The sequence below is a fragment of the Spea bombifrons genome, chromosome 13 (assembly GCF_027358695.1).
Source record: "Spea bombifrons isolate aSpeBom1 chromosome 13, aSpeBom1.2.pri, whole genome shotgun sequence".
NCBI classification, from domain to species: Eukaryota; Metazoa; Chordata; class Amphibia; order Anura; family Pelobatidae; genus Spea; species Spea bombifrons.
The window spans coordinates 22,543,471-22,570,256 of record NC_071099.1 but is presented as its reverse complement, the minus strand read 5'-3'; the positions used below and the strand labels follow the sequence as shown (position 1 = coordinate 22,570,256).

The 26,786-nt window shown below is 43.6% G+C and overlaps 1 protein-coding gene across 1 annotated transcript in view; it reads right to left on the bottom strand.

Moving 5' to 3' along the window:
* The window catches only part of STX8 (syntaxin 8), a 54,932-nt gene extending 29,241 nt beyond the window's left edge, over positions 1-25,691 (bottom strand). The window contains exons 1-6 of the mRNA XM_053454154.1: positions 25,651-25,691; positions 22,441-22,540; positions 20,243-20,337; positions 19,751-19,861; positions 14,904-15,025; positions 13,508-13,600 (exon numbers count right to left, since the gene is read on the bottom strand). Of these exons, the coding sequence (XP_053310129.1) occupies positions 13,508-13,600; positions 14,904-15,025; positions 19,751-19,861; positions 20,243-20,337; positions 22,441-22,540; positions 25,651-25,667 (538 nt within the window). The 5' untranslated portion in view covers positions 25,668-25,691. The remainder of the gene's footprint in view (positions 1-13,507; positions 13,601-14,903; positions 15,026-19,750; positions 19,862-20,242; positions 20,338-22,440; positions 22,541-25,650) is intronic.
* Positions 25,692-26,786: the final 1,095 nt, after the last annotated feature.

Below are 26,786 nucleotides of genomic sequence, written 5' to 3'. Positions count from 1 at the left end.
CTTCTACAGACCCCCGTAACCCAAGTAAAGGTTCTGAACTTGTCGTAAAGCTATGGAAGTCAATATTTAGTTTTTAATTATTTTAATGGATTTATATATAATCGTTTTATTAAATCAATTCGTTCTCTCTTCATGCTTTTATTCAACTGCCGTGCCGACGGGGCAAGGTCACATACCCATCTTATTTTCCACAGCCGGCGAGTGCTGACAGAGCGCTAAACATGCCGGGGATATGATTGAGGATGGTCAACGGAACCCAGCTCGGCATGGAACCTCTCGTCTCAGTCACCGAGCCTTTGATGAGAGCCTGACGGAAGCTGGCAGAACGGGAGAGTCCTCCTGGCACGTCAAGGGCCTTCGAAACATAAAAAGAAACCTCCCACGTAAAGGACCACGAGAGAATCACTGGAAGACACCACTTTCCACCTCCTCTGCTTTCCAAAGGGAGGAGAGCCGAGTGGTTAAAAGCGCGAGACTCGAGACAGCGTAGCGTGTTTTGTTCCAGAAGGGTCAGACATGGGTTTTTGGGTGGACAGGTTTTTACCTCGTCCCTAAGTAACCCCGCTTAAGAAAGGTTCTTCCGTGTTCCACATTTCATTCCTCGGTGGCCTGCCTATGTCCACGATATCCGACCAAGAAGCCCAAGAGGGATTACATATAAAAAAGCACTTTAAGTGCAGAATGCTTAATGCGGTGCAGTCACCATGGACACCGGTGGAACGCTTCACCGGACCGCTTCATTTTTACCATTCCATCTACAATTCAAATGCTGTCGGCACATAACTACGAAGAGACCGGATGCAGAAAGTGTCACCAGACACTGAAATTAGGAACCCGGAACTTGGAAAGGCTTTAGAGGTTACTGCCAAGTGAGCCATTGGGTCAGGGTAATGTCAAGCACTCCACGGCTCACACTCCACTCATGCTCCACGTCTTCTTCAGGTACCAGCACATAGGATGGAACACTAAGTGGCTGTTTTAGGTGGAATTCATGATAAATAAATGGTCATTAGTAGCTTCGGTGGTCTCTTTATTTGATTTTTCATAACGTGTCTCGTTTCTAATTATTATTATTTTTTTTTTTTTTAACAGGAAACGCTCCATTCGTGGTATAGAAAGGCTGATTTCACACCATGCCCGTAACACGTTATACATATGTACGCACACGTCGCCAGGCTCTGTAAATCAGAAACATCTTGCCTCGTTGTCAGGGACGGCATTTTTCACCAGTGAATATTCCTTCACAGCAAATGCCTAATGTTCAGAGCGAGCCGAGGGGAGCACATGGGATTCATTGAGAAATAATGAGCACGGAACCTCGCACTCGTAAAGCTGTCACTCTTTCGCTCTGATCTCTGTGTTAATGCAGGATAAAACCGCCCGGGATGGACGGCTCAGCGAGCCGACAGATTTTCACCTCTGTACGGCCCGCTGGGACGCGAGATGGATGGCGGAGCAGATAGAGAGGAAGTCTATTTAGCAAAAGCCGCTTCCTCGGCGTTTAATGTAGAAGCCTCTCTCCTTTTAACAATGCAACAAAGTAACCCCCGGAATAAACAGCCCAGCCATGTGAGGGGGTGCAAGGGTGTATTAACGCTCTAAAATGGTGGCGGATGCTGCCCCGCAGAACAGAAAAAGGGGTAAAACCAAGCACTGGGACTTTCTTTACTACTATAACATACACATTTATATGCAAATTGTACAAGAACAGAAACCCAAGTGCCCGCTGGGAATTCGGGTGTAATAAGCCTGTTTTTAGAACAGCGTCCCCCTGTGTAAAAATTGTCATTTGGTTTCAGTGCAAAGGGACAAAAAGCAAAGAGCCGCAGGCTTCCTCGACAAAAAGGTCCCTCGCCCTACAAACGTTGCAATCAAAACTTTGGCTTCCAGCGGAGAATTTTTTAAACCCCCGTTTCCTAAAATCTCTCGGCACCTAAAAAGAACGAATTTACTGGGATGGCAGACGCCAAAAAATGTGGTGGATTAACGTTATTAAACCCACCGCGGGTTTTCTGAATCGCCGTCGGATGATCAGGTATTTCAAAACACAAAATTAGCTTTGGCGGAGCTCTGTTGAGGTTAATAACGTCAGCCTATGACTTCCATTTGTTTATCTTCAGGAACATCTGGCAGGGAGTAGGTGCCCAAAGAGAGGGGGACTGGGGTTACAGGAAAGGTAAGAAGGCTCGTTTGGCTTCCAATTAATTCCAGGAGGATAAACGCAGCCAATGTCCTCGCCGTATGAATATGTTCTTAGGTTTGCACTGGACGAGGGGAGGCCTCTGCCTGTGTGTGTCCGGGAATGTATACCCTATAATTCTTACCGCCATGTGGAAAACGGTGAGGCCAGGGGCAGTGAGGTAATGCAGACCACTGACAGAGATCTGTAAATACTACAAGAGCCCGATTGCCAAAAAATTAGGAGCGTGCCACCCACCCGACGGCTGAAGGACATACCAGCAGGACTGGTGCCGTTCCAGAAGACACAAGGCATGAGTCGAGGCAGCGCTTAGGCTCGGAGAGTCGCGCACGCACGGTCGGGCTTCGGTAGGGCCACGCGAGGGACAGAAATGAGACGTGAGGTCTTCTCTTTATAATTACAAATGGAATTATCCATGTCAACAATTCCAGCAGCGCAGTCAACAAAATGGCAGCCTCAACCCCTGAAGACGCAATGGATAATCTATTCAAGTTATGGTCGGGGCTCACAGGTGATTGGCGTTTGAAGAACCAATCAAAACATTCGAAAGTTTTTCATTTGCTTTGTTTAGTGTTTCACAAGAGATACATTAATAAAAAGGCATAAAACCTAAACCTTGGCCAAAAACTCAGTGCCACATCAGGCTCTGGCTAGGAATACACGGTTAGAATGGCGGCAGAAGAAATCCCGCTCTCTGCGGACTGAATGGTTATATTTCTGGAGCAATCGAGAACATCTTAAGATGTCGGACGGGTGGTCTTAATATACACCATGCAACCAACAATGTGATTTGAGGTTCTGATCACTCTTGACAACTCTTGAAACAAACTATATATTCACTTTAGGCCCTTATTTCGTTGGCCGACTGGTGTCCGACAATAGATTTCGAGCTCAGAGGTTCCCAACTACGAAGTGGCGCTACTGCAGGCTGCCAGGTTCTCCAGGGGTTAACCGTGGCTTAATGTATAAAGGGTATGTACTGTGCAGGAATGTTCCCCAACCAACAGAGGCTATTGCAAAATCCTCTCCCTATTGTAGAGAGTACATTATGACAGATTACGGGGTGTCAAGAGTGATGAATCCCCTCTAATGAGTTCCTGCTGCGTGCCTGAGACGTCCATCGGTGCCCCATGCCTAGGATCTCTGCTATTCCGCTTACACCGGGGAGCGATGAAGACAGAGGAGTGCGGACCAGCTGCACGCTGTCAATCCCCCCAGAGACATCTTTTTTTTCTACCCTGGGGCAGCGGAGACCTCCAAATGCTTTACGGTGCACAGCGTTGACAAGGTTAGACAAGGACCCCCGTACGGATCACACAGCAGAGGCACGGCCTGCTTTACCCCACGGATCACGCGCAATTAAAACTCTATTAATCTCAAAACACCAACAGATTCCATAGCGATGTACACATGGCCAAAGCTGTGAGGTTCAATATCAGGTATTAAATCTTACCCCCCCCCGCCTAATTCAGGAAAGGCTTATGGGCTTCATGAGCGCGATGCTTGCCCTCGGTCATTAAAAGGGTTAAGCACAGAATACCCGCTTACAAACAACATACACGTTCAGCCATAAGGATCCGTTTATAAAAGGAAGGAGAGAGAAAATGTTTTGGATCAGTATTTTTATGATTTTTTTTTTTTTTCTTCAAGAATTTAAAAAAAGAGCAAGAAAAATAAATACTTAGAAGGCTGAGAGATTTAGGGGACGTCTATTCCCGAAGCAGACGAACGCCAGAAGAAAAAGATGCAAAAAGAATTGGATCTGCAGGCTGGTTTATGGTTGGCTCCCCCGGCAGAGATAGTAAAGTTTAAGAAAGAAAAAACGTTTTGGTGCAAAGCGTTAAAAAAAAAAAGTTAACAGCAACAACGGTTGCTATGGTTATTGCACAACAATTGCTCTTTATGCGGCACTGCACATTTCAGGGCTCACTAGGGGTTAAATAACTGTACCCTGCATAAGTGACGTTGGTTTTAACATTTTCTGAAATTGTTTATTTTTGCTTTTATAAGATTCATTTTTAGAACGGAGACCACCTGGGAAAGTTTACAGTTTACAGGCTGGCCGCTCGTTTAACACACTTGACTTTGGAACGCAAAGCTCACCCCTCTGGTTCTAAAACGGTTAAAATAAACCTATATGAGATGAGGGCAATAATTATTAATCACCTTCCACCAGCAGTGTTTTTAATTGTTTGCGAGCATGGTGAGGACACATTTTCTGCCGCGGAACGCGGGGGGGCAAAGTGGTGCAGAAACTTTAATTATCCACTCACTAAAAAAAGAGAGGGAGAGCCGTGGTCCTTCAGAGCAACCTGCCTGCTGGCCACATCAGTAAACACATTGGGGATTCGCACCACTCGAGGTGAAGCCGAGGACCGTGCAAAGAAATAGACGACTCGCAGGCCCTCGCCTGAAACTCATGAAATTACCAAAGAAATAAAAAATCATTAATCGCAGTTACTCATGCCGTACCCAACTGGATGGAGGGTTTTTAAAGTATTAAGGTCCCTCTGGGGGCATATGGCCCATAAATATGCTTCCCCTGATGCCAACAGGTTTTAAAATGGCCGCTGGCTGCACCGGAGCTTGTTATTGTACCCTCGAAGTTTATGACTTCCATCGCACCTGGAGATGCGGCAACATGGAAACCGTCCAAGCTCCAGCACACATTACAAGCTCAAAGCTAGGGACGAGGCACATCGTGGGAGAAAAGGGACACTTGGCAGGTATGATGATATACACTATAGTGGCCAAACAATCCTATTTTTTATGGTTCCTTTATGCCTTTGTGTAAAACGGCTCCATACAGTGCATTTTAGAGACTTTCAGCCTTCGTACGCGCAGCTGATGAGATCGCGCAAGTTTTAATATTCACGATGCCCTTGAGTGTACCAAAGTAATTTTAAATTTCCTGTTACATTACTCCACCAGTCCGCTAACCTGCTAGTAAAGTGACACTTTCCCACAATTCCACCGAGCTTAACCCTTGGCAGGAAAACACTTCTTCAGCAGATGCGTGTTGATTTCAGTGAAGACCCGAACAAGTGTCGTAGGACAAGCACGGAGCCATAAACATTTCCCTCGGTCTAATTAAGTTATGGGGGGCTTCCTTTTAGATTTAGCTCCCAAGCGTTTAAGGGTTAAAGGGTCCGCTTACGAGTAACTCGGGCACGGTGTGGATTTGGGTTCAGTGTCTCGTGATACATATGCTTATGCCTCCGCACCTGCGCTGCCCTGAGAATTCTGGACCCCGCTGTTATTGTGTGAGGGCAATAACTCTGCAAGGCTTTCATCGGGCAGGGTAATTTGTCTGAGAGAAACTGGGTGGTAAATGGGGGGGGTTTCATTAAATGGAGCGGGTCCAGGTCTGCAGGTGGGCATCCTAAGGGTCCTAACATACACGAGGAGGGGGGGATTGGGACATTCCGCTATAGAGAGTCATTCGCTAATATGGGGAAATTAATGTCCACTCAGAAATGGCTCTGCTGCCAGAAAGAAAGAAATTATGTGTTATATATACTTATTTATTCCATGAACCTGGTCCCTCTTGTGACCAACCAACTGTAGAGACAGGGAACATGTGTGCCGATCCGAAACAATAACCACAATGGACCCACAGATACAAAGTGACAGCTCAGACTCTTTCACTCTTTTTTTTTACCTAATAGTGCGATACTCTTCTTCCCAGGCCAGGGTGCCTTTCCATGTATCCACCACTTTGTGTCACTAGCTGGAAAGGTGACAGAGATAAAGCACAAGCCCAAATCACGGCTAAAGCTTCTTTTTATTTCTAGAGATATGGGGCCGCCGAGAGGGGACCGGCGGACAGAAGATTTACGCCGGCAGACTAATGCAGTCTCGATGAAGAGTGCCGGGTTGAGGCGTCGTGATTGCTTGCCAATATGATATAGGTCCAAAAGAAATGAGCTTGTCGAGGCTGTGACAGGACAATATATCGGTTCCTCTGAATGCCTGGGATAAAAAAATTCGGCTTGCTGACCTCGGATGCTTTGGTAGAAGTTTTTTGGGAGCGCGGAGAATGACATCTGGTTTAAGCGCGGGCGAGCTGCTTGCATTCGTACGCTTGGTGGGAGCGTGGGGGATTTATGTTTTAATAGGCTGCGCGGAGAAGCCAAGAAACAAAGACATGAGAAAAATCCAACAAAAATCATGATTAATTATCTATTAAAACTCATAAAGACACGTAGAGCTACGCAGGTGCCACAAACAACAGAGCCACGTCAAAAATATCGTTATTTATACCGAAGGTTAAAAGCTTTTACACCAGAATCGCACTCTCCCTGGGAAATGCTGGAATTGCTACTCCTTTTATTAGTCTTCTCCGTTTACAAGAAGATGTAAAGGTCGCCTCCAGCTATGTGGTGGGGTTGGCCATGGAGAAGTCAATGTACTCGTTGTTTATGTAAATAGAGGAGAATCGTCTTCTGCTTGGCCTTCTTGGACCTCTTTCTACGAAGATCGACACCACGTCCCAAAAGCCAGGCTTAGCGAGAAGGACCGAAGACACCTTGACCAAACTCAAAAGCTCCTTGAGTCCCCAAATGCTGCTGACCTCACTCCATATAGTCTTCCCAACCCACTCCACCCCGAAGGCAACAGAAGAGAATTCACACGATGACAATGATGCCTCAACGCTCCCGAACCACATCCTCAAAACGTTTTCACCGCGAGAGAGACGATGATTCACCGAGGGAGACACTGCCAAGAACAACAGCATCGCCCTTAGGGATTCCCCGAAAGACGAGGATCGGCACACAGATCTATTCATTGTACCCCCCGAAATATTTCACGCGGCTTGTTGTCTCGCTTGTTCCTGAAACCGAACTGATGCGGTAATCCCTTTCTCACAGCCAAGGCACTGCCTCAAGATAAAATTCCAGCATGGGGTGTGCAACGTATACCTGGCGAAGAAACACCGCCATTTTAATTCACATTATCACAATCAGGAGGTTGTCCATTGAGTTATCTCATATTATTATTTGATTCCGCCAATCAGCTGTAAGATTTTAGAATGCTTAGGATCACCTGATGCATGAAGGTCCGTACCGATAGGATTTTACGAGCTGTGCCATAGGGCATCTGGATCGGTGACGTCAGAAAGACAGAGGTCCGTCAGCTGATAACCCAAAACGGCGAGCTACAGGTCATCAGATATAATGGGCGACCGTTATATGGACTTATAGAGCACAGAGAACTGTAGAGATCCCGTAAAATTCTACGTGGAATGGGAGCAACACCAAGATTCTATTTAGATTTTGAGGCTTAAGAAAGCAGTACAGCCCAGACAGAATCTCCTCTCGTTCACACTATGGTTAATACCTTGTATTAACCATATTGTGGGGAAAAAGGGGGAAAAATACTATTTTGTTAGAAAATATTCTAGTGCTTGAAGAATTGACAATGCATTTATTTTTATCACGAAGCATGCAAAAATCAAACAAAAAAAATCACATAATGGGGCTGTATTTCCAGAACATCTGCGGTTGCTTAATTTTTACCCTCGTCCTACACAGCTTGACCTGCCGAACGCAGGAGGGTCTTCCCTGAAAAATTATGACTTTTCATTTTCAGCAATGGCACTGGCCGTTGTTTTTGTAATAGAAGGAATGTATGACGGGCCTCGATTCCGGGAGTGATTTAACTGCCCTTGGTGTTGAGGCTGCCGCTGAGCTCTCAATGATGTGTAATTATTAATCACATCGTTCCTCTTCCGCTGGGAGCAGCTGACAGAGGATACAAAATGTAAAAAAAAATAAGAGAACACAAAAAAATAAGGGAATAAAAAATAAATATAAAAAATATCCAGACTCTAGAAGAAATCTAGAAAAATACTGTAATCGGATCATGTTGGGTTCTAGATATGGCTGATGCTCCTGGTGGACTAGGACTTCTCGAGATTACAAACATGGCTGCTACTTGTGGAGGCCAAGAAGGTCCACAGCAGGTCTAACTTGGATTCCAAACATGGCTGTGCCACCGGATTCCATGCCAGGTCACCACTTATCACCCGACAGATGCCATGTTTGTGTTGCTTCTTGTTTCCCCGCACATTTTTTGGAAGTCTTTTTCATTGACGTGGAACCGCACAGGCGTTGAAAGATTTATGCTCGATAATTTAGGAGGCAGAGCGTTCCGTGTGTTTCCCGAACGAGCTATCGTGAGAATTAAGGGTTAACTGGTAGTAAGAGAAGAGGATTAATGCTCTACATATAACATCTTTGTGCATCCGAGCTGTCACGTGACATCAAACGAAACATCTCAATTCATTCATTAAACCACTTTTGTTGTCTTGGGTTCACTCGAAATTCCTGAGCAGTGAAGAATATTTTCTTCGTGCTTTTGCGGTGAGAAGATGCTGGCCCGCGCAGGCAATCAGATATCCTCATAACACTTCCACGATTTTAATATTTTTTCTTTTTTTTCTTGCCTGTTTCCCATGAAAAGTCCCACACACCTTGGGACCTTCAGTCCCGGCCAATAACATTGGGAGCTTAAGGCTGTCAGGTGATGTTTACGAGCCTCGGGGGGGGGGGGGAGATGGCCAGGAATCCAAATTTAACGAAATGAAGCGAGGTGTCTGCAGCAGGGGATGTGGAGGATTTATTCCGATTGACCCTGAACTTCTGTCTAAGTCCTGGGGACATTAAGCGTCCAATAAATGAAAGGAATTCCCAGTTAAACCCCTTTCCTGAGGAAGTATTTAGACCACAGAAAGATTAACTCCAATGCTTCCACCAGAAAGAGGTGTCCTACCTTCTTCATACTTTCTCACCCTTCCCAAATGCCTATTAGATTGTAAGCTCCCAAGAACAGGACCATCTCCTCCTCTTGTACATCTGAAAGCGTGCAGGGGTTATTGTGAATTTTCGCTCACCCATATCGTGATCCTGCTATGGAATCTGCTGGCGCTCTATGAATACAATGTAATCATTTGGGTGAAACACTGGAATGCACTCAATAAAAATCAGATTAAAAATTTGGGGAGTTATAAATAAAATGTTTAAAGGGCAAGTCTTAACCTGAAAACCGGCTTCCATATGTCCAAAAATATTTCACGGCTTGAAGAAAACAATTTAATAAAAATGTTTTAACCGGAATAGGGATCCTTTAAAGAAATCGCAGGGGTCTAAAGTCTACTCACTTATAATAAGTATAAGTGAGTCCTGGTGACAGTCCAAACAAGCCAACATTTTCTGAATGGAACATTTTTTTTTGTTTTTTAAATGGCATGCTTGAAAGAAATTATCCAAAATGTAGTTTTGTAAAGAAAAAACAAGTATAATTTGTGAAATATATTAACTGCCTGTTAAAAGTTTATGGAATAATGGATATACATAAAAAAAAGAGATAAGAAAAGATATACGCTGATCAGCGGCATAATTAATAAGACCATCCCGTGTTGCTAATAGCGACCTTGTGTCCAGAAGACGTTCAGATGTCTGTACATCATCAGGTTGAGAAGAAGGTTATTAAATATTATCTCGCCCGCTCGTTGCAGTGACATTTCGGTCAAGCTTTTTTTTTTTGCTCCTCTTTAATTAGTGCAGCTAATTTTTATTGGCAAGCATCTGGGGTTCCTACATCTATAATCCAATTGGCACCAAACCACACAGAGACAAATGAAATAACAGGTCCGGAAGGACTCCATCAAGTACAGAAAGGCAACCCATGGGCCTATTAAAAATGCATCAGCTGGAGGCTAATCCTCAATGCGGAGCTGTCAACGGAACAAAATCTGCTATTTTCAGCAAATTAAATGGAGCTGCCTATTGTCCGCCGCCGCTTGGGACTTGTAGGTCGTATTATGAAATTAAAAGGTCAGCTCCTTTGTCAGCTGATGATCCGAGATGGTTTCTGTATGCCAGGCTCCTCGGGCTCTGTCGTGCCAGGTAATACAGAGCCGCACCAAGACGATGCCAAGGGGAATATCGGATCACTGTTTCTTTGTAACGAAATGAGAATACGTCCGGGCAGAAGCCTGCCACCATACCGACTGCTCTAAATGAGCGATCCTACTCGCTGGCGCTTGTTAACATTTTGTGAATCACCGACAAACGTTTAACTCTCTGACTCTTTCTAATCGCTTGTGTGAGATGGTAAAGATAAAGAACGCCTGGAAACAAAATACAGGACCTTGATCCTCTCTGGTGGCACAAGACCTCTGTCCACCACCATGTAGGACAACACGGCAAATGTGAGATGATCACCAAAGGTATCGCAAGATTGAATATTCTGTTGGGGTTCCTATAAAACATGGAATTACTTTAAAGTTCTCTGGAGTGATTCATCCAAGTGGCGTGGAAGCTCTGATTGTCACTAACTCAACATCGCAGGACTATCATCACACCCTACTGATTCTGCCCATCTTAACGTCTCTCTTCCTCGATGTAACCGTCGCCTGTGTTTTCCTTCCCATCTATCACTTTTCTGGGTGATTGCGGGGTAGATTAGTAAAGCAGTTGGCATGTGTCGGACTCCATGGGCTCTTCCGTCCAGAATGCAAACTCAGAGGACCGAGGACTCCGTACGACATGAAGTTGGGCAAGCCAAGCTCATGCGGCGTCTAATTGAGATCACGCGTAGCTTCTTCCGCAAGTTACACGAAAACACGAGGCGAAACGCGTTAAAAAGTATTCATCCTTACTGACTGAAGAAACCCGGGTTAATTCTCTGCTGAAGGACGTGTTCCAAAAACTCTAGAACACATTGCTCTCCGAACCGCGACAAATTGATTTGCTGCGACTCCATTAATTGCTGTCGGCTCTCCCCCCCAAAGCTGCCATTACTGTCCCAGGGGAGTCCTGGAGAACGAGGAGGAAGACGAGGAAAAACCAGGCCTGTCCGATAGAAACCTGACTTTAAATTCCCCTCCAGATGTGGAATCTCGTCAGGCTGGGACCGGCAGCGGGGAGGCTGAGCCAGGTGGCACGTCTATCTGGCTCGACCTCCGGCGTCCTTCTAATCTGGAGCCAAGTGGCAACCTTATTAGTGCCGTAAGCATGCAGTAACCACGAATGAAGTGAGAATGTACGCATTTATCTTGTGTTCCTCTAGCAGTGAAGGGGGGGGGGAGTATGAGTGCTTTTGTGAACCGCCGTGACACTTCGTGTTCTCCGTCTACATTGATGTTCTCAACCCAGGCCTGCAGAACCCAATCCGCAAATAATCCACTTTTCCGAGGCTTGTTTGAAGATTTGTACGACACGGAGCCAAGCATTCCTCCGCGACTATGCCATTCCGCCCCAGCCCTGACCTTTGCTCCCCCCCCCGCCCCACGTCATAATACAAGTCAATTCCCGCACGTCTTGGGCAAGCGATCAGCAATTTGACCGCCGGAGGACTTTTCCATCCCTGGGACCACGCTAAGAGAGCCGCGCCAGGTGCCTGGATGTTATGCAGTGAACAAAACACCCATAAGGCACAGCGTTGAGGACGGAATACGCCAAGTACTTCTGCTCGTAACCATACGATGTGAGCCGTGCTACGTTGTAGCGAGAGGTCGCATCTAGTTAGCTACTAGAACGGACATGGCCCTCAATCACTAAGTTCTACTGTACAACTGCTCATGGAAAGTGAACAGGAAGTGACATCACAGGAAGTGACTTTCTTACTGCAAGGTCATGTTTATAAAATTCTGTGGCATATTTTATAACAAATCTCCTGTGTTTTTGAAGTGTAGAAGGTAACATTTGAACGACGCTTGTTTTCATAAAGATTTAGGGTTAGATGTCTACTTTAAATGCCCCACCGACACCAAATTGTAGCTGGAATCTTAACTTACCAATTACACAAGTTTGTCACATAAGTTTCTATCTACATAGGAGACAAAACTTCCGCCATGAGATCATTTTTATCTTTATAAGAGTTCTGGGTTTTTCGGATAATAAAATGGTTTCAGCCATTTGTAAAACTAGTTTTTAGCAGAGAGGAAGCAGACAACAAAAAAAAAGGACAAAAATATATACTTAACAAACAATGATTTAAAGGCCCCTTTGAGTTTTCTAGAACCTTTTCTGGATGGCTCGGAATTTTTGCCCGAGCCCCAAGACGCAACAACTTCAGCCCACCGCGGGTTGACACCTTTGCAGAATCTATCATCTCGAGAGGCTTACCGGGGGCCCCACCAAGCGGCTTTTGTATATTCTCTGGATCTCTGTTTGTTTTACTCGGCTTGTATTTTATTTTTAAAGTCAGGTTCTCACAAGAAACCCCGGGATAAAAATGACAGAGTGCAAATATTTACACTCGGAGATGTGTCACCTTTGGCAGACACAAAAAAAAAAGAACGTTTCACGATCCTCTCGCTGGGGGGAAATGATTCGTATTCTTGTCTGTCGGATCCTGCGCAGGGCAGAGTAGTTTGCAAATGTCAGACACAAAAAAATGTAAAAAAAAAAAAAAATAGCTGGGTTTTTTTTGGGAGCGATGAGTGAACGAGATGAGTGAACGAGATAAAGGATAAGAAACTTTCTTTGCTAAGGAATTGTTTGGTGACACCATGGTAATGATATCACAAGTACCATTGCATCATTGGAAGAACACATTTTATTCTAATGGAGCGCTTAATGAGCAAATCCTAAAAACTAAATTCCCCATGGGGAAAAAAACACAGTACTATTATTCCGTACAATAAAGAAACATATAACCTGCCGGCAGATCAGCCCCATGCGGCCCCCGTCTAGTTTTCCTGCTGTAAAGACTCAAACCTTAAGTAGTTGTCGGTCTCGTCTTAGATTCAGGAGCCGTATGTCTATCCCATGCATGTTTAAATCCCCTCACTGTATTAGCTTCTGCCACTTCTGCTGGGAGGCTGTTCTACTTATCTACCACATCTCAATATAAATACAATAGTTATAAACAGTACATGGCAGTTCTCCGTAAGCCTTAACACCATTAGACAAAAATAAAAACGATGTGCGATGGTTCCCAACCTTATTGAGCTTGAGGACCTCTTTACAAATTCAATATCATTGGAATCCCAGAGCAGCTATGGGGTACGTGATGAGCGTGTTGGGTGTTGGATATGGCCTGTGGGGGGACATACGGTAAGCAGCTGCTTTCAAGCATGTTTACCGTCACATGACCTTATTGTATATGGAGAACCCTGCCGCTCTGTGCCACATACAAGGTGGAAGCTCAGAGGTCCTCCTGAGGTTGGGAACCACCGCTGGTGAGACACATGGCGATCATGGAAGACGAGGCAAGGAAAAGTAGTAGTAGTTCTGACTACAGAGGCAGCGGATCGCCATCATCTATACACACACTCCATTATCATAACGCTCCTACCGTTTTGTTCTTCCAACTCGTTCCCGATATCCTGGCCCATCAGTTTCTGTCGGGTAAGGATGGAGGAGAGGGCCTCCAGGCCGGCGTCTTGTTCTGAAGACACAGAGAGAGGTTTAAGTGATGGGAAGATGGGAACGGATTTACATCACATGCAGCTGGGCTTGCCGGTTTTTAAAGGGCACATATATATATTTCACATGCCGCTAAATAAGTCTCATTTACATGGCCCACCTCGGAGGCCATCTACAAAAATATATGTTCCAGGGCCTGATACCTAACGCGAGACCCACACATTATCAGGTGGATCAAACACCCATCTACCGCTTCTGGAGAGCCTTTGCTTGAGTTTAGAATTAAAATGCATCAGCCCTTTCGGCCTCGGATTGGGAGCTGATTGAATTAACATGAAAGAAACCGGCGAACATGCAAATCTGCGCATGGCCAGCTACGCCAGAGCGTGAGCAGGATAATTACCCGATGACCCTGGGGAATCACGCAGACATTCGAGAATTTATTAATCGCGGAACGTGTACGGGTACTGAATCGCTAAGTAGAAAGAATGAAAAAAATTGTGATTAACCCCTTAATTGCGTAACAACTCTTGCTGTCGTGCACGAGGGGTTAAGAGTCCGGGCAATGGGGTGAATCTGCCGAGGGCTTTGTCACCCCAGCGTCCTTGGATTCCAGGGCTCGCAAGAAGAGATAACTTTGCAGCCGCCAGATGCACCATAATTACATCTTCTTATTTAGAAAACTCTGGGGTGTTTTTTATTTTTTTTCTTCTTGCCCCCCCCCCCATTCTTTTAATCAAGCGGCTCCCGGCTCCGAAACATTGGAAAGATGAGAAAGGAGAGGCATCTGAAGGCTGCGGGAAAGCCGATGGGGGGGTGATGGATGTTTAGGAGCCCAGCTGGCAATGCGGCGATAGTCGCCGTGCCCACCAAATGCTAACAAACAGTCGCACCCACCCATCAATGAATTTTCATCGCAAGATTATAAAAGAGAAAAGGAAAAAAAAAAAGGATGTTCAAGCCAACGGCAAAAAAAAATTAATGAGTTTTTATCCTTCTGATCGCCGGTGAGCATGAAGGATGTAATTATAGATATTTATTTTAAACAAAGATTTGTTGGCATTTTTTACGGATGCACTAAATGGCGTTATCTGTGTCAATTATTATACAGAGATACCAGCTTTTTTACGAATATAACAGAAATAAAATAAATGCACATCGTGCATAGCGGCCCCTAGCTATGTATATATTATATATATTTAATGTCCCTCACCTTATTAATCTCTACTACTTCTGCTGGGAGGCTGTTCTGCTCATCAACCACCCTCTGAGAGAAGCCCTTACATGAAAACCATGGGCAAACCAGTTCTTTAAATTTGAATTACCTGCTATGATCCGCCGCTGATGCTGCTGAATTTCCCCAAACCCAAGTCCTCGGGTCTCCTCCGGCTCTTCCAAGACCCAGGGGTTATGTCGAGAAGGCCTTCCGCCACTCATCAGGCTCGACCTAAGGAGGAACGCGAGAAATGAACATCGAGTAGCAGCACAAGGTCATCGTTCATGAAATACATCGAATCCAGATATACTGTAGCAAAGGACGCGTCTCTTATATGGAACGCAGAATGTTTACTGTACAGAACCTTCCAACTTCCGCACGTTTCCAGAAAAATCTCCCTCTTTACTGCGGGATAGGAAAGGTTGTTCTCTCTGATGTGCTTTATTTGATAAGTAAACTTCAGAGGCCCTTTATCACTCCCATCACACCTATCTCTCCCATCACTCCTGTGTTCCAACGGCACGTTGTATTCACTGACCCAAGTTTAAGTTTAAAAGGATAAATGATGGTTAAAAACCCCTAAGAAATGTCCTTGTTTATTTATGAAAACAGCTGCGTGACCCCAAACTTTTGAACCCGCAGTGTAATAAAATGTGTTTAAAAAACTATTTTAGCTGACATACTTAATTCCAAATACACGTGTAATTATTTTCCGGCAAAACAGTTAAATAACAAGGGGAATAACATTACAGAGTTACACTCCCAACGTTAGGATAAAGCACTGCTGTGGATTTAACCCTTACAGATCCCAAACCCCGTTCATACAATCATTGTACAGTCTGCAGGTCATTATAGAAGAAAATTAAATCACGAGAACACGCAAACAGACCAATTGCGTTGTGTTTTGGAAAGAGACCGATGTATGTAACATAATATAGCGCTGGACGACTATTCATGTAACCCATTTGTGCAACTTTGTATTTCTGTAAGGAACGTGATTCCAGGACGCAATTAAGAAGGCGTGAAATCTTAATAAGTCTTTGTTTCCCCAAATCCCCAAGCGTAGACGGAGGAACGAAGCTTATTTATCCTGTTTACAGAACATTTCATTTCTAAATATAACGTTGTTAACATGGCTGTTATGATTTCCTGTGAATTTTAAAGCAAAGACGCGTTGACTCGTTATTTACCCAGTTTTACGGGTATCCGTGGTATTTCTGCTTTTTTTTTTTTTTACCCAGTATTTTTCTATTATTTTGCGCTCAGGTGAACCTTTAAGACCCGTAATCAAAGGGTAACATCCGTCTATTATAATGAAATCACTTGGAACAGAAGGTTTAAATCCTCAAACCTAATAAAATAAAATGAATGTAGGACAGGTGTGATGGCAAGCAGGTGTGAGTGCCCTGTAACGGCTTCTATGGTAATATGTTGTGGAGTAGAGAGACATCTAGTGGCCAGTTAAGGGAACTACACACTGCGAGAATTCTCATACCCACACACAAAAGCAGGGTTTACATTTACATACAGACACCGAACCTGCCGGCAGATCAGGCCCATTTGGCCCGTCTAGTCTGCCCGTAGATGCAGTAAAGTCTCCTAATCAGTCCCTGGTCTTGGGGCTTATCTACCGGTAAATTCTAGGTTTCTATGATTTCCCGCTACAAGTTTTTCCAGGGTGACATCTGAGATTGCTCCAGCACAATACACTCGTACGGTCATCATTATTAATAACACTGTGTCCCCAAAAATTGAAATTTTTGGGGTACCCTTTGAAAATCTTCTATTCATTTATTGCGAGTCAACAAATCATTTCAATTATTTATAAAAATGCATCAATTAGTATAAAAGGATATAAAAGCAGAAAGTGGGGACACCCAAACCAACCTGCCCTGGTCACCCAGCAGGACTCCCCTAATCTTGGATCCTTATACTCTCTCCCTCTCTGATACTAATCTAGCGCCAGTCATTACCACCTTAACTGGAAATATGATCTTCTTGACATGGTTTAGTAAGCGCTTTCCCACAGGACAGGCTAAAACTTCCTCCGTCTCCTCTGTTCTGCGCCGAGCTGGGCTTTGCTGGTGTGAAGATTAAAGCTTATCCAATTAGCCACCTACTGCCTCCGCCGATTTAATCACTTAATTCTTTGAAGGCTCCACGGTGCGCTGGAGTGTGCACATACCTTTTGACCACGGCAGCAGATTTAAGTCATTATCGGACTTATCAATGCGTCCAAACAGAAGACGTGAATTTGTTTTACCCAAAACTCCGTGAAGATTTCCCACTGAACTTGGATTAGTCGACCGGCGCTTGAGAGGCGGGCCACACATTAAGACCCTTTTGCCCTTGGGGGGGGGGTTGTGATTGACAGGAGAGGAAAATGTTGAATTTTTTGGTAAACCATGTGACGGACCCGTCCGGATATATCTCTACATGTCTGCCTAATATAAATGTATTAGAAAAAGATAATAGTTCTATATAGTATTTTTGGATACTTTCTTATAAAGACTGGAAACCAATAGTTAAGGATTAGAAGCTATAAACGTAAGCAACATTACCCCAAAAAGTATCCATAAACTATGGTCCATCACACAATCCCCACAATCTCATCTGTAAAAGATGAGAAAACGCGCTCGATTTAGCGCAGGCGTGCTTATAACACCCTATAAGTTAAGTAAAAACTTCCTTCCTTTGCATCTAAGCCTATAGTCTTAGATAATGACCTTTTTTTTAGATCATTATGGTCCACAGCTTAATCACCAAAAGGTTTGATAGCTGGGAGATATAGAAAGGGTACGGAATTTTCCTCTTAGCCGTCAGACAAAGGATCATCTTAGCCTCATTATAATGGGGCTGATCAGAGGAGCCGTATCCCAAAGCAGACATCGGCTCGAAGAGGGAACAGAAGGCCAAAAGTGAGCGTCGGTCTAACCTGATACTTTGTTGCCATAAGAAATAAGAACAAAGTGTATTAAGAGCCGCAACCGTCATGCTGAACAAGAGCTGCCGGAGCTCAGTGAATGGTGACCAAACAAACTCACATTAATTCCTCTAATACCTTCCAACGAGAAATTCAACCGGGACCAGGAACCGCATCTGATCAGCAGAGCGAGAAGCAGAACATGGGGCGCCGGGGTCCGAGACCTCCAGGGCCTCGGGACGGAAGCTGTCGGTTCAGGTAAGGGGGAAACGAAGGATGAGATGTGAAAGGCCCCCAGCTTGTAAATACAAAAGAGGCAGAGATCAGCCGCACCGCCGAGCTGGCCTGGTCACACTGTCCATTTTATTCATCGGGAATGTAATTGTTTGGGGGTCTCAGAATACGCCTGATCTGTATCGGCAACATGCAAGTTCATGCGTGTATATAACATGTGTGTATATAACAAAACACGCAGGAAAAAAAAATCACGGCAGACCTGCGTTAATCAGTGCAGGCCGCAAAAATAATTATTCTCTGTTTCTCATTCATACGGCGCTGAGAATATTGTTAGGATAATAAAAGTATTTTAAATCGTGCAGTCAGCCCTGGATGGGGCCGCTTCGTACTTGTAGTCTACGGATCGCACTGCGACGTGGTACAGAATCGCTCCAACGCACTCACCTCGCACGTAACATTACAAATCCCGAACTATCGTGAGCTATCCACGTGCCACAAAATGAAAGAGACCTTTCAGGAGGAGTAGGCGTGAGAAATCAGGGATGCGATTATTCATAAAAATGGCCACCTGCATGAATCAGCCCCAAATCTAAGGTTTTTTCGCTTTGTCACGGTTGGGTTATAACTTTTATTACAATTATTAATTTATCGCCGTGGAAACAACCCTGCTGAATCCAATCGTCTTCGAACCTCCGGCTAACGGGTAGCGACATAGAACAAAAAACTGTAACGTCTGGTTATTGAATCAGACTGATGACATCATTTACTGATCTCATTTTTGTTTTGTACCTCAAGAGCAGGAAGGGGGATGACCAAGCCGGGTAGGTAAGGAAAGGCTCTGAACTTCAATTAGTCAATGAAGGGATGAAAATTTACCAAGGGTGCCCCCCAGTGAGTTATCCCTTTACTTTATGCTCCCAATATGTTTGCATTTTGGAGAGTTACCCCAAAAAAGCCGAGAGCGTCAAGAAGCCAAGATGTGACGGGCACCGTAAATCTCATGTCGCATGTTAATCCACAACAGATGATATCTTAGAAACCTTGTATCTTGATTTCCATTTAACTCTGTCCACATTTCCAGGACCCCTACGCTGCTTTCCACGTACCTGCGCTCTCAAAGCTCCACTCTCCGGTCCCAAATCGCACCGTTTCTCCCGACACCCTTAATTAACACTCCCCCCGTTGAACTTTACCGAGTTCCGGCTTAGGAAAAAGCGCTGTCCGCTTCCCAGGTTTCTGATTTTTTTTCACCCCCTCCCGTCCCCTGTCCCACCGGGGGTAACGCCGTCTCACATACACAACCTGCAATTTCTGTTTACATATCATCTCAGCCAACGCAGATGATACAACATCCTCCGAGAACCAACACAGAGTGAGTCACGGCTTGAGAAATAAAACAACGTTTATGCCACATTTCATTTACAAGTTGGCCGTCACTGCTTTAAGCGCTCAAAAACACAACGATGAAAACAGACCTTTAAATGAACCCAAAACACCATTTCACTTCCGGAACGCCAAAAAAATGTTTCTTACGCAACTTAATTGCCGCAACGAGACAAATGCCCAACTTTATCAGTAAATCGCAGCTCCGAATCTCTTTATTTTTTTTAATGCACCCCCTAATGTTTGCAGATCTTGTTTGGGTAAATCTAATAAAAATATATTAAAAACACAAAGCAGTTGTGTTCCAAACAAATCTCATCTAGAGAGGGGACCTGCTCCGGAACGCCATCATTTATCTCTCTGTTCCATGTCAGAAGGTTTTCTATTTCCAGTTATGGATTTAAAAGTCTCACCTCACGACGTCGGGCTCTGCTCCGTCGTTTTTGAATAACATTTGCAGTTGCTTCTCTTTGGTGACGAGATCATCCACCATGTTCTGTCTACGATCCCCTTCCAGTTGTGTTCTAAGCAGATGACCGGGGTTAAGGAAGTAATGGCTCCTTAATGACAGGGCGCAGTAACAGGACCTAAAAATCTAAAGCGGTGATTACTAAATCCTGCTTTGTAAAGGCGCCTTGATGAATGCGTTGGGAGCCAATGGTTTACGCAATATGTGTCGTTTCCTTGTGGGATCTTTTCGGATTCTGAGTAAAATTATTTTAGGTGTGAAGAAGTCGTGAGTGGGAGAAAACCAAGAATCCCACTCGCTAACCGGTTACATCGTATCTGTCCCATTCAGCTCATCTTCACCATGAAGATAGCGAAGAGACCCCTAAATCCCACTATATATCTTACCGCTGGACACCCTATGGAACCCCTTGATGGAGAATGCAAGTCAAGGATACATCTGACGCATTGACACGGATCTGAGCAAAGCCTCCTTCAGGTGTTCAATCTTCCCATGTAGGTTCTGCGTGAGCGACCTCACGGTCACGTTCACCTGGAAGAAGAAACGGTTTAATGTGCGGCTTTACTGAAACCCACCATAAAAGAAAAAAACACTTTTCCATCACCCTGCACCGTGATTTCCTCATCTCCGAGTTACATGAAACGTGTTTATGTTCATAACGTAAGCTTGCAGGCTAGATGGTGTCATTCCGCAACATCTTGGCCCTTAGCAAACAACCAAAAAACAGGCAGTCTTGCCCGAAGCGGAGGGGGATGCTCTCTAGCCGGAAACCATTACAAAATTCTCAGTCGGGGGGGGGGGTTCGGTTAGATAATATTCTGGCAAAAATTTTCCATTGAAAAACAAGCTGAAAAAAAATCTAGTTGTAAAGGTTGCGCAGTCCACAGAAGATGTGACTAATGCTGCGCGTTGTGTTTCAGTGACAAGCTCCTGTTATGACCACAAACACCAAGTGGGTGTCTCTACGAAAAAAGCTGTTTATACTAAAGTAGAGCGAGGCCGGGCCTGCCGGCAGAGGTCCTTTAATAACACACAGAGGTACAGAACACGGGACAGGGGGTATAAAAGAACTTTTACGGAACATCTATTTTACTTTAAATAGAAAACCAACGAAACTGGAAGTTAATGTGTAATTTCTACTTCCGTTTCTGCTGAGATCCTTTAGGTCAGGGATGCCTTACTTGAGATTGCAGAATAGATCACATAGCCTCCAGGTCCCTCCGCTACTCCTAGGGTGGATTTGGGAAGGAATAAATAGATGGAAGTCTGAGGAACACCTCCATTGGACGAGATCTGGAGTGGACCAAGACTTTTTATTTTATTTTATTATTTATTTATTTTTTATAATTATTTTTTTTTAAAGGAAGGGGGGGGGTGTAAGGGTTCCGGATCAATAGAACCGTTCTGAAAGGGGCACGGAAATACACTGAGATACTTTACGCTGATAGAAATGTCAGGTGTCAGGTAGGCAGGTCTGCTTCTTCCAATCTAGAACGTTGACTTAACCTTTTCTGACTGTTTTTGTTTTTCTGTTCCAGAGAGCTTGTAATTTTAACAGCTATTTAGCAGATATCTATTTATAGTGAAGTTTCCTACTGACCTCAGAGGGCTCTGAAAAATAACATTCTTTACCTGCAGTTCCAATTACAGTACTTGGAAGGGGAAAAAAAATACCCTCTCTGCGATCCAAACACCTGGAACTCCTAGCCCAATGTTTGCTACACAAGGGCGATAATTATAGGGAAGATTTGTTTTAGTCCAAATACTACGTCTGCAAGAAAATGACATAAGGTCGCTGTTGAAAGATGGGGAAATTGAGAAGCAGACAAACAATCTTAGGATCCCAGAAGTTGGACCTCCTAAGAGCTCCACGTAAATTACTTATAACAATGCAGCTGCCGGGGCTAACAGTTTCGTGTATCATGGCTCCCCATATCTCCTAGGCTTTTGTAATCACGAACCGAAGATACATAATATACATGGAAACAAGTAATAGGTGCCTGCAAAGGCACTGATTTATACCAATGCAGGTCTATTTTCATGCGCCAACCTTTCTCTTTAGATTGTGTATCATTTTTGTTGCATATTTTGTATCATGTTTTGCATGTCAAAAATGTATCTTAAGCCCTCCCACTTAAAATTATGACATCATGGGTTGAAGGCTGAAGCAAGGAAGTAGGAGGTGATACTAAGATGTTCACGGAGAGCTCCTGGCCCATTAAATCTAATCTTAGAAGCTCTTCAAGAATACTACAATGTCATCACAACACTGTCAGCTTTGCATTCTTCACTGGTCAGCAGAAAGTTTGCCAGGTTCAATATATATATATATATATATATACACATATATACATACATACATACATACATACACATACACAAGGCAAGGGAAGGGAAAGTGGCAGGTAATAAAAATGAAGACACCGCAACTACATTGGCTTGTACTTTGCATTACAATAGAGGACGTTCCATGCAAGAAAGGTAAACCGGACCACATGAAAAATAAAAATGGTCCCTTGCTAACGACACCTTTGGGAATTCTACTAAAAAATCCAACACACGCGGTATCACTTTTGGCAGTTTGTGTTATACGATGTTATACCGTCATTAATCCTATCGCGAAGTATAACATACCTTAACAGGATTCTCTCCGTTCCTCAGACAGCGATTGCGCTCGTGGATTTTCTCAGCAATCTCCTGAGCCAGGCCATGTGCGCTGTCATAGGCAGCCAACCTACAAAGAAAGTATGAAAACTGTTGGTTTTCCGTTGTCTTCAGACTTATGCAAAGATTTCAAAAATAATTAAATGAGTAACAGAACAGCAGCAGGCACCAGAGGATTTTGGCTGATGCACAAAGTCCAGTGCTAGCCAACACAGAGAGGACACATTTCAACAGAGATACCCGGAAAAGAAATCACAGTTGTATAGACTCCGCATTGCCATTTTCCTGCCGCCCCAGACACAGGTAGAGATTTGCCCTTCAAGATCATCATGTTATATGGTTGAGAGGTTAGCAAGGCAGTGTTAACTCTACAATCTGTGGGTAAATGATTGTGTGTGAGTGGTACTAGCTCTATAATCTATGGGTAAATGATTGTGTATGAGTGGTCATAGCTCTACAGTCTATAGGTAAATGATTATGATTGTGTGTCAGTGGTACTAGCGCTATAATCTATGGGTAAATGATTGTGTGTGAGTGTGTGGTAATAGCTCTATAATCTATGGGTGAATTATTGTGTATGAGTGGTACTAGCTCTATAATCTATCGGTAAATGATTGTGTATGAGTGGTAATAGCTCTATAATCTATGGGTAAATGATTGTGTATGAGTGGTAATAGCTCTATAATCTATGGGTAAATGATTGTGTGAGTGGTAATAGCTCTATAATCTATGGGTAAATGATTGTGTGTGAGTGGTACTAGCTCTACAATGTATGGGTAAATTATTGTGTATGAGTGGTAATAGCTCTATAATCTATGGGTAAATTATTGTGTATGAGTGGTAATAGCTCTATAATCTATGGGTAAATTATTGTGTGTGTGTGGTAATATCTCTATAATCTATGGGTAAATGATTGTGTGTGAGTGGTACTAGCTCTATAATCTATGGGTAAATTATTGTGTGTGAGTGGTACTAGCTCTATAATCTATGGGTAAATTATTGTGTGTGAGTGGTACTAGCTCTATAATCTATGGGTAAATTTTTGTGTATGAGTGGTAATAGCTCTATAATCTATGAGTAAATGATTGTGTATGAGTGGTAATAGCTCTATAATCTATGGGTAAATGATTGTGTGTGAGTGGTACCAGCTCTATAATCTATGGGTAAATGATTGTGTGTGAGTGGTACTAGCTCTATAATCTATGGGTAAATGATTGTGTGTGAGTGGTACTAGCTCTATAATCTATGGGTAAATTATTGTGTATGAGTGGTACTAGCTCTATAATCTATGGGTAAATGATTGTGTGTGAGTGGTACTAGCTCTATAATCTATGGGTAAATGATTGTGTGAGTGGTACTAGCTCTATAATCTATGGGTAAATTATTGTGTATGAGTGGTACTAGCTCTATAATCTATGGGTAAATGATTGTGTGTGAGTGGTACTAGCTCTATAATCTATGGGTAAATGATTGTGTGTGAGTGGTAATAGCTCTATAATCTATGGGTAAATGATTGTGTGTGAGTGGTAATAGCTCTATAATCTATGGGTAAATGATTGTGTGAGTGGTAATAGCTCTATAATCTGTGGGTAAATGATTGTGTGTGAGTGGTACTAGCTCTATAATCTATGGGTAAATTATTGTGTGTGAGTGGTAATAGCTCTATAATCTATGGGTAAATTATTGTGTGTGAGTGGTAATAGCTCTATAATTTATGGGTTAATGGTTCTCCTATTGGATCCGGTATTTTTTTTTTATCATCATAATTGTTACACTGTAACAGCAGATTCTATAGCTGTGTTACAATGACAAAATACAGAACGGACAATAAACCCAAGACATGCTGGTACAGAAGGAGAAAAGGTCTTTGCTCTCCAGCAGACTACTTTACAGACTATTAGATTTAAAGCTCTCTAAACACAATAATATCAGACGGAGGTAAAAAAACACACAGGTCTGTTTATTTAAAATGATTTCATACCAGATCCTGTTTACATAACAAACACACATGACTGCCTAGGTCAAAAAATAAAACCGAAGCACGTTTCACCCTTCAGACGCAAGAAAAGAAGAGCAATTACACAAAAATGAGCTGAGCCCTCATGACGGTTACCATGAGGGGTTAACAACGCAAAAAGGGACATATTCACAAAGAACGGCATCAGCCAAAGAATACCCCAAGGTAAACTTTTTCATCTCCAGCTATTAACTATAATATATGGAGTGCCTACTTGGCCTTTCTTGCAGGGGAACCAAGGACCCCCAAGGACCCCCCTGCTCGCTCAGATGCTTCTATGAGCTTAATGCACGCCGAGCAGGACCCTCTTCTCTTTCTGTTGCCGTATATCTTAGTTGTATAAATAAATGTGATGTGCTTGAGAAACTCTACTGCAGATGATGTCATCAGATAGCTGCCAACCTACAAGGAGCCGCCGCGGAACCTGACGGGCCGACAGGAAAGAACATTTCTAGGAATAAATAATACCAATAAGTGTTGTTTATTTTTTTTATTATGTGGCATGTATGGAAAAACACAAATCCCAGACACAGTTCTCTGGTTTTAACCCCTGGCTTTCTGTGACAATGAGAGCATAGCTTTGGCCCTTGGGAGTTATTGCCTCCCCAGGAGCTCAGAATGTTTGCTGCTATATTACTGCGGTCACCAGCCCTAAAATGTGTATAAAAACCGCAAGAAACAACATTATGAATAATAAAAAAAATTCTTATTTTTTTCTAAATAAATAGCTTTCTTAGGTCATAGAGTCACTTAAAAAAAGTCCTAGTAAAGCCCCACCCATTAGCCTAGCATCTCACTGGGGTATGTAAAGGGTTACAGATGCAATGTGTAAAATACAGCTTTCTGGTAAAAATATGTTTTTTCATTTCATGCCCCATATAAGCCCCAAATATGGGGACTGGAGGGGGCTCCTTGTTACCCTGGCTGGGGTTTCACTGACCCCCTGGTACAGCATGTGGTCCTCATTATACTGCCACAGATAAAGGGGTCACCCCGGCTGGGGTGCGCTGCCACCGGTAGCATGAGGGAAGCGGTTCACTTCCGCCCTCCTGCACCTAAAACTGCACTAATTACCCCCAAAATTATAGAAACGTAACACCCCTCCAGAGGCGTGACAGCCCCATACCCCTCAGTCAGCTCTCCCTGGAGAAAGAACAACTTACCACGGGTCGGGAGCCATAGCGACAAGAAACAGTTCTTTCACTTCCTGCTTGTACCACGTGACCGACGGCGCCCCCTCTGGGCCAAACTAGTGCAGTAATAACCAGGACTGTGCGAGAAGCTCTCCCGTTCGGGGTTTATTCGTGTGTATAGAAATAAGAAAACAAGAAAACACAATAAAAAATGCAAAAATATTTTAATTAAAAGTCCTGCCAACCGAGTAATCTAAAATAATAAAATAAATAAATGATTCTTTCTTAATTAAGTTACTTGTCCAAATAAAAAACGAATTTGTTGTCATTTGTTGTATTGTTTTCATAAAATAAACGCCTGTAATCCCGATCGCTGTAGCATTAAAAGGCGAGTATTGATGGTAAATACGCGGCTAACAATAGACGTCCCTATCCGGCACGCTGGGACGGTGTCGAAAGCGCTCTGTTTCCGATCGGTTATATTAAACGCGCTTATTGTTTTGCACTTGAAGAAAACGTCCTTGAAAAAAAGAAAAAAAAGGTCATTACAAGAAAACAAAAACAGTGATTGGGAGGTTACGGAAACGTCCGCGGTGGCCCCTTGATGACATCGCACATCGCATCGTAACCCCCCCTTGATGACATTGCGCCGTAATTTACAAAACAAACAAAGAAAGAGAAAAAAAACCCTTTGAGATCTGTATTTCTATTATTTCTTCCAGGGGTTTTAATCATAGAAACTACGGAAAGTTTCTAAAAAAAGACTATTCGGTTTCTATGGCTACAGCCTATCGGCGTGTGCATTTGTGCCACATGGCAATTAAGAAATCACTGAAAAAAATATGATCTGGGCAAAATTTACTTTACTGAGAGAGTGGTAGTTAAGTGGAGGAGCCTCCCAGAAGAGGAGGTAGAGGGTAATACAGGCAGGTTCTGGGTGTCTCCTAATAAACCAGTAAGAGTCATTCGAATGCTTTCGGTGTAACGAGTTCACAGCTCAGGCGCTTGTAGGGTTTAATATGAGACGACACCTTGGAGTGTTTTAAAACACAGATGTTTTGCTACACTTTTGTTTCACTTTTACACAAAATAATACGGAAGAAAGCAGAGCCGGCGTAACATAATTACAATTAAACCACCTTCATCATTTCCAAAGGCAAACCGGG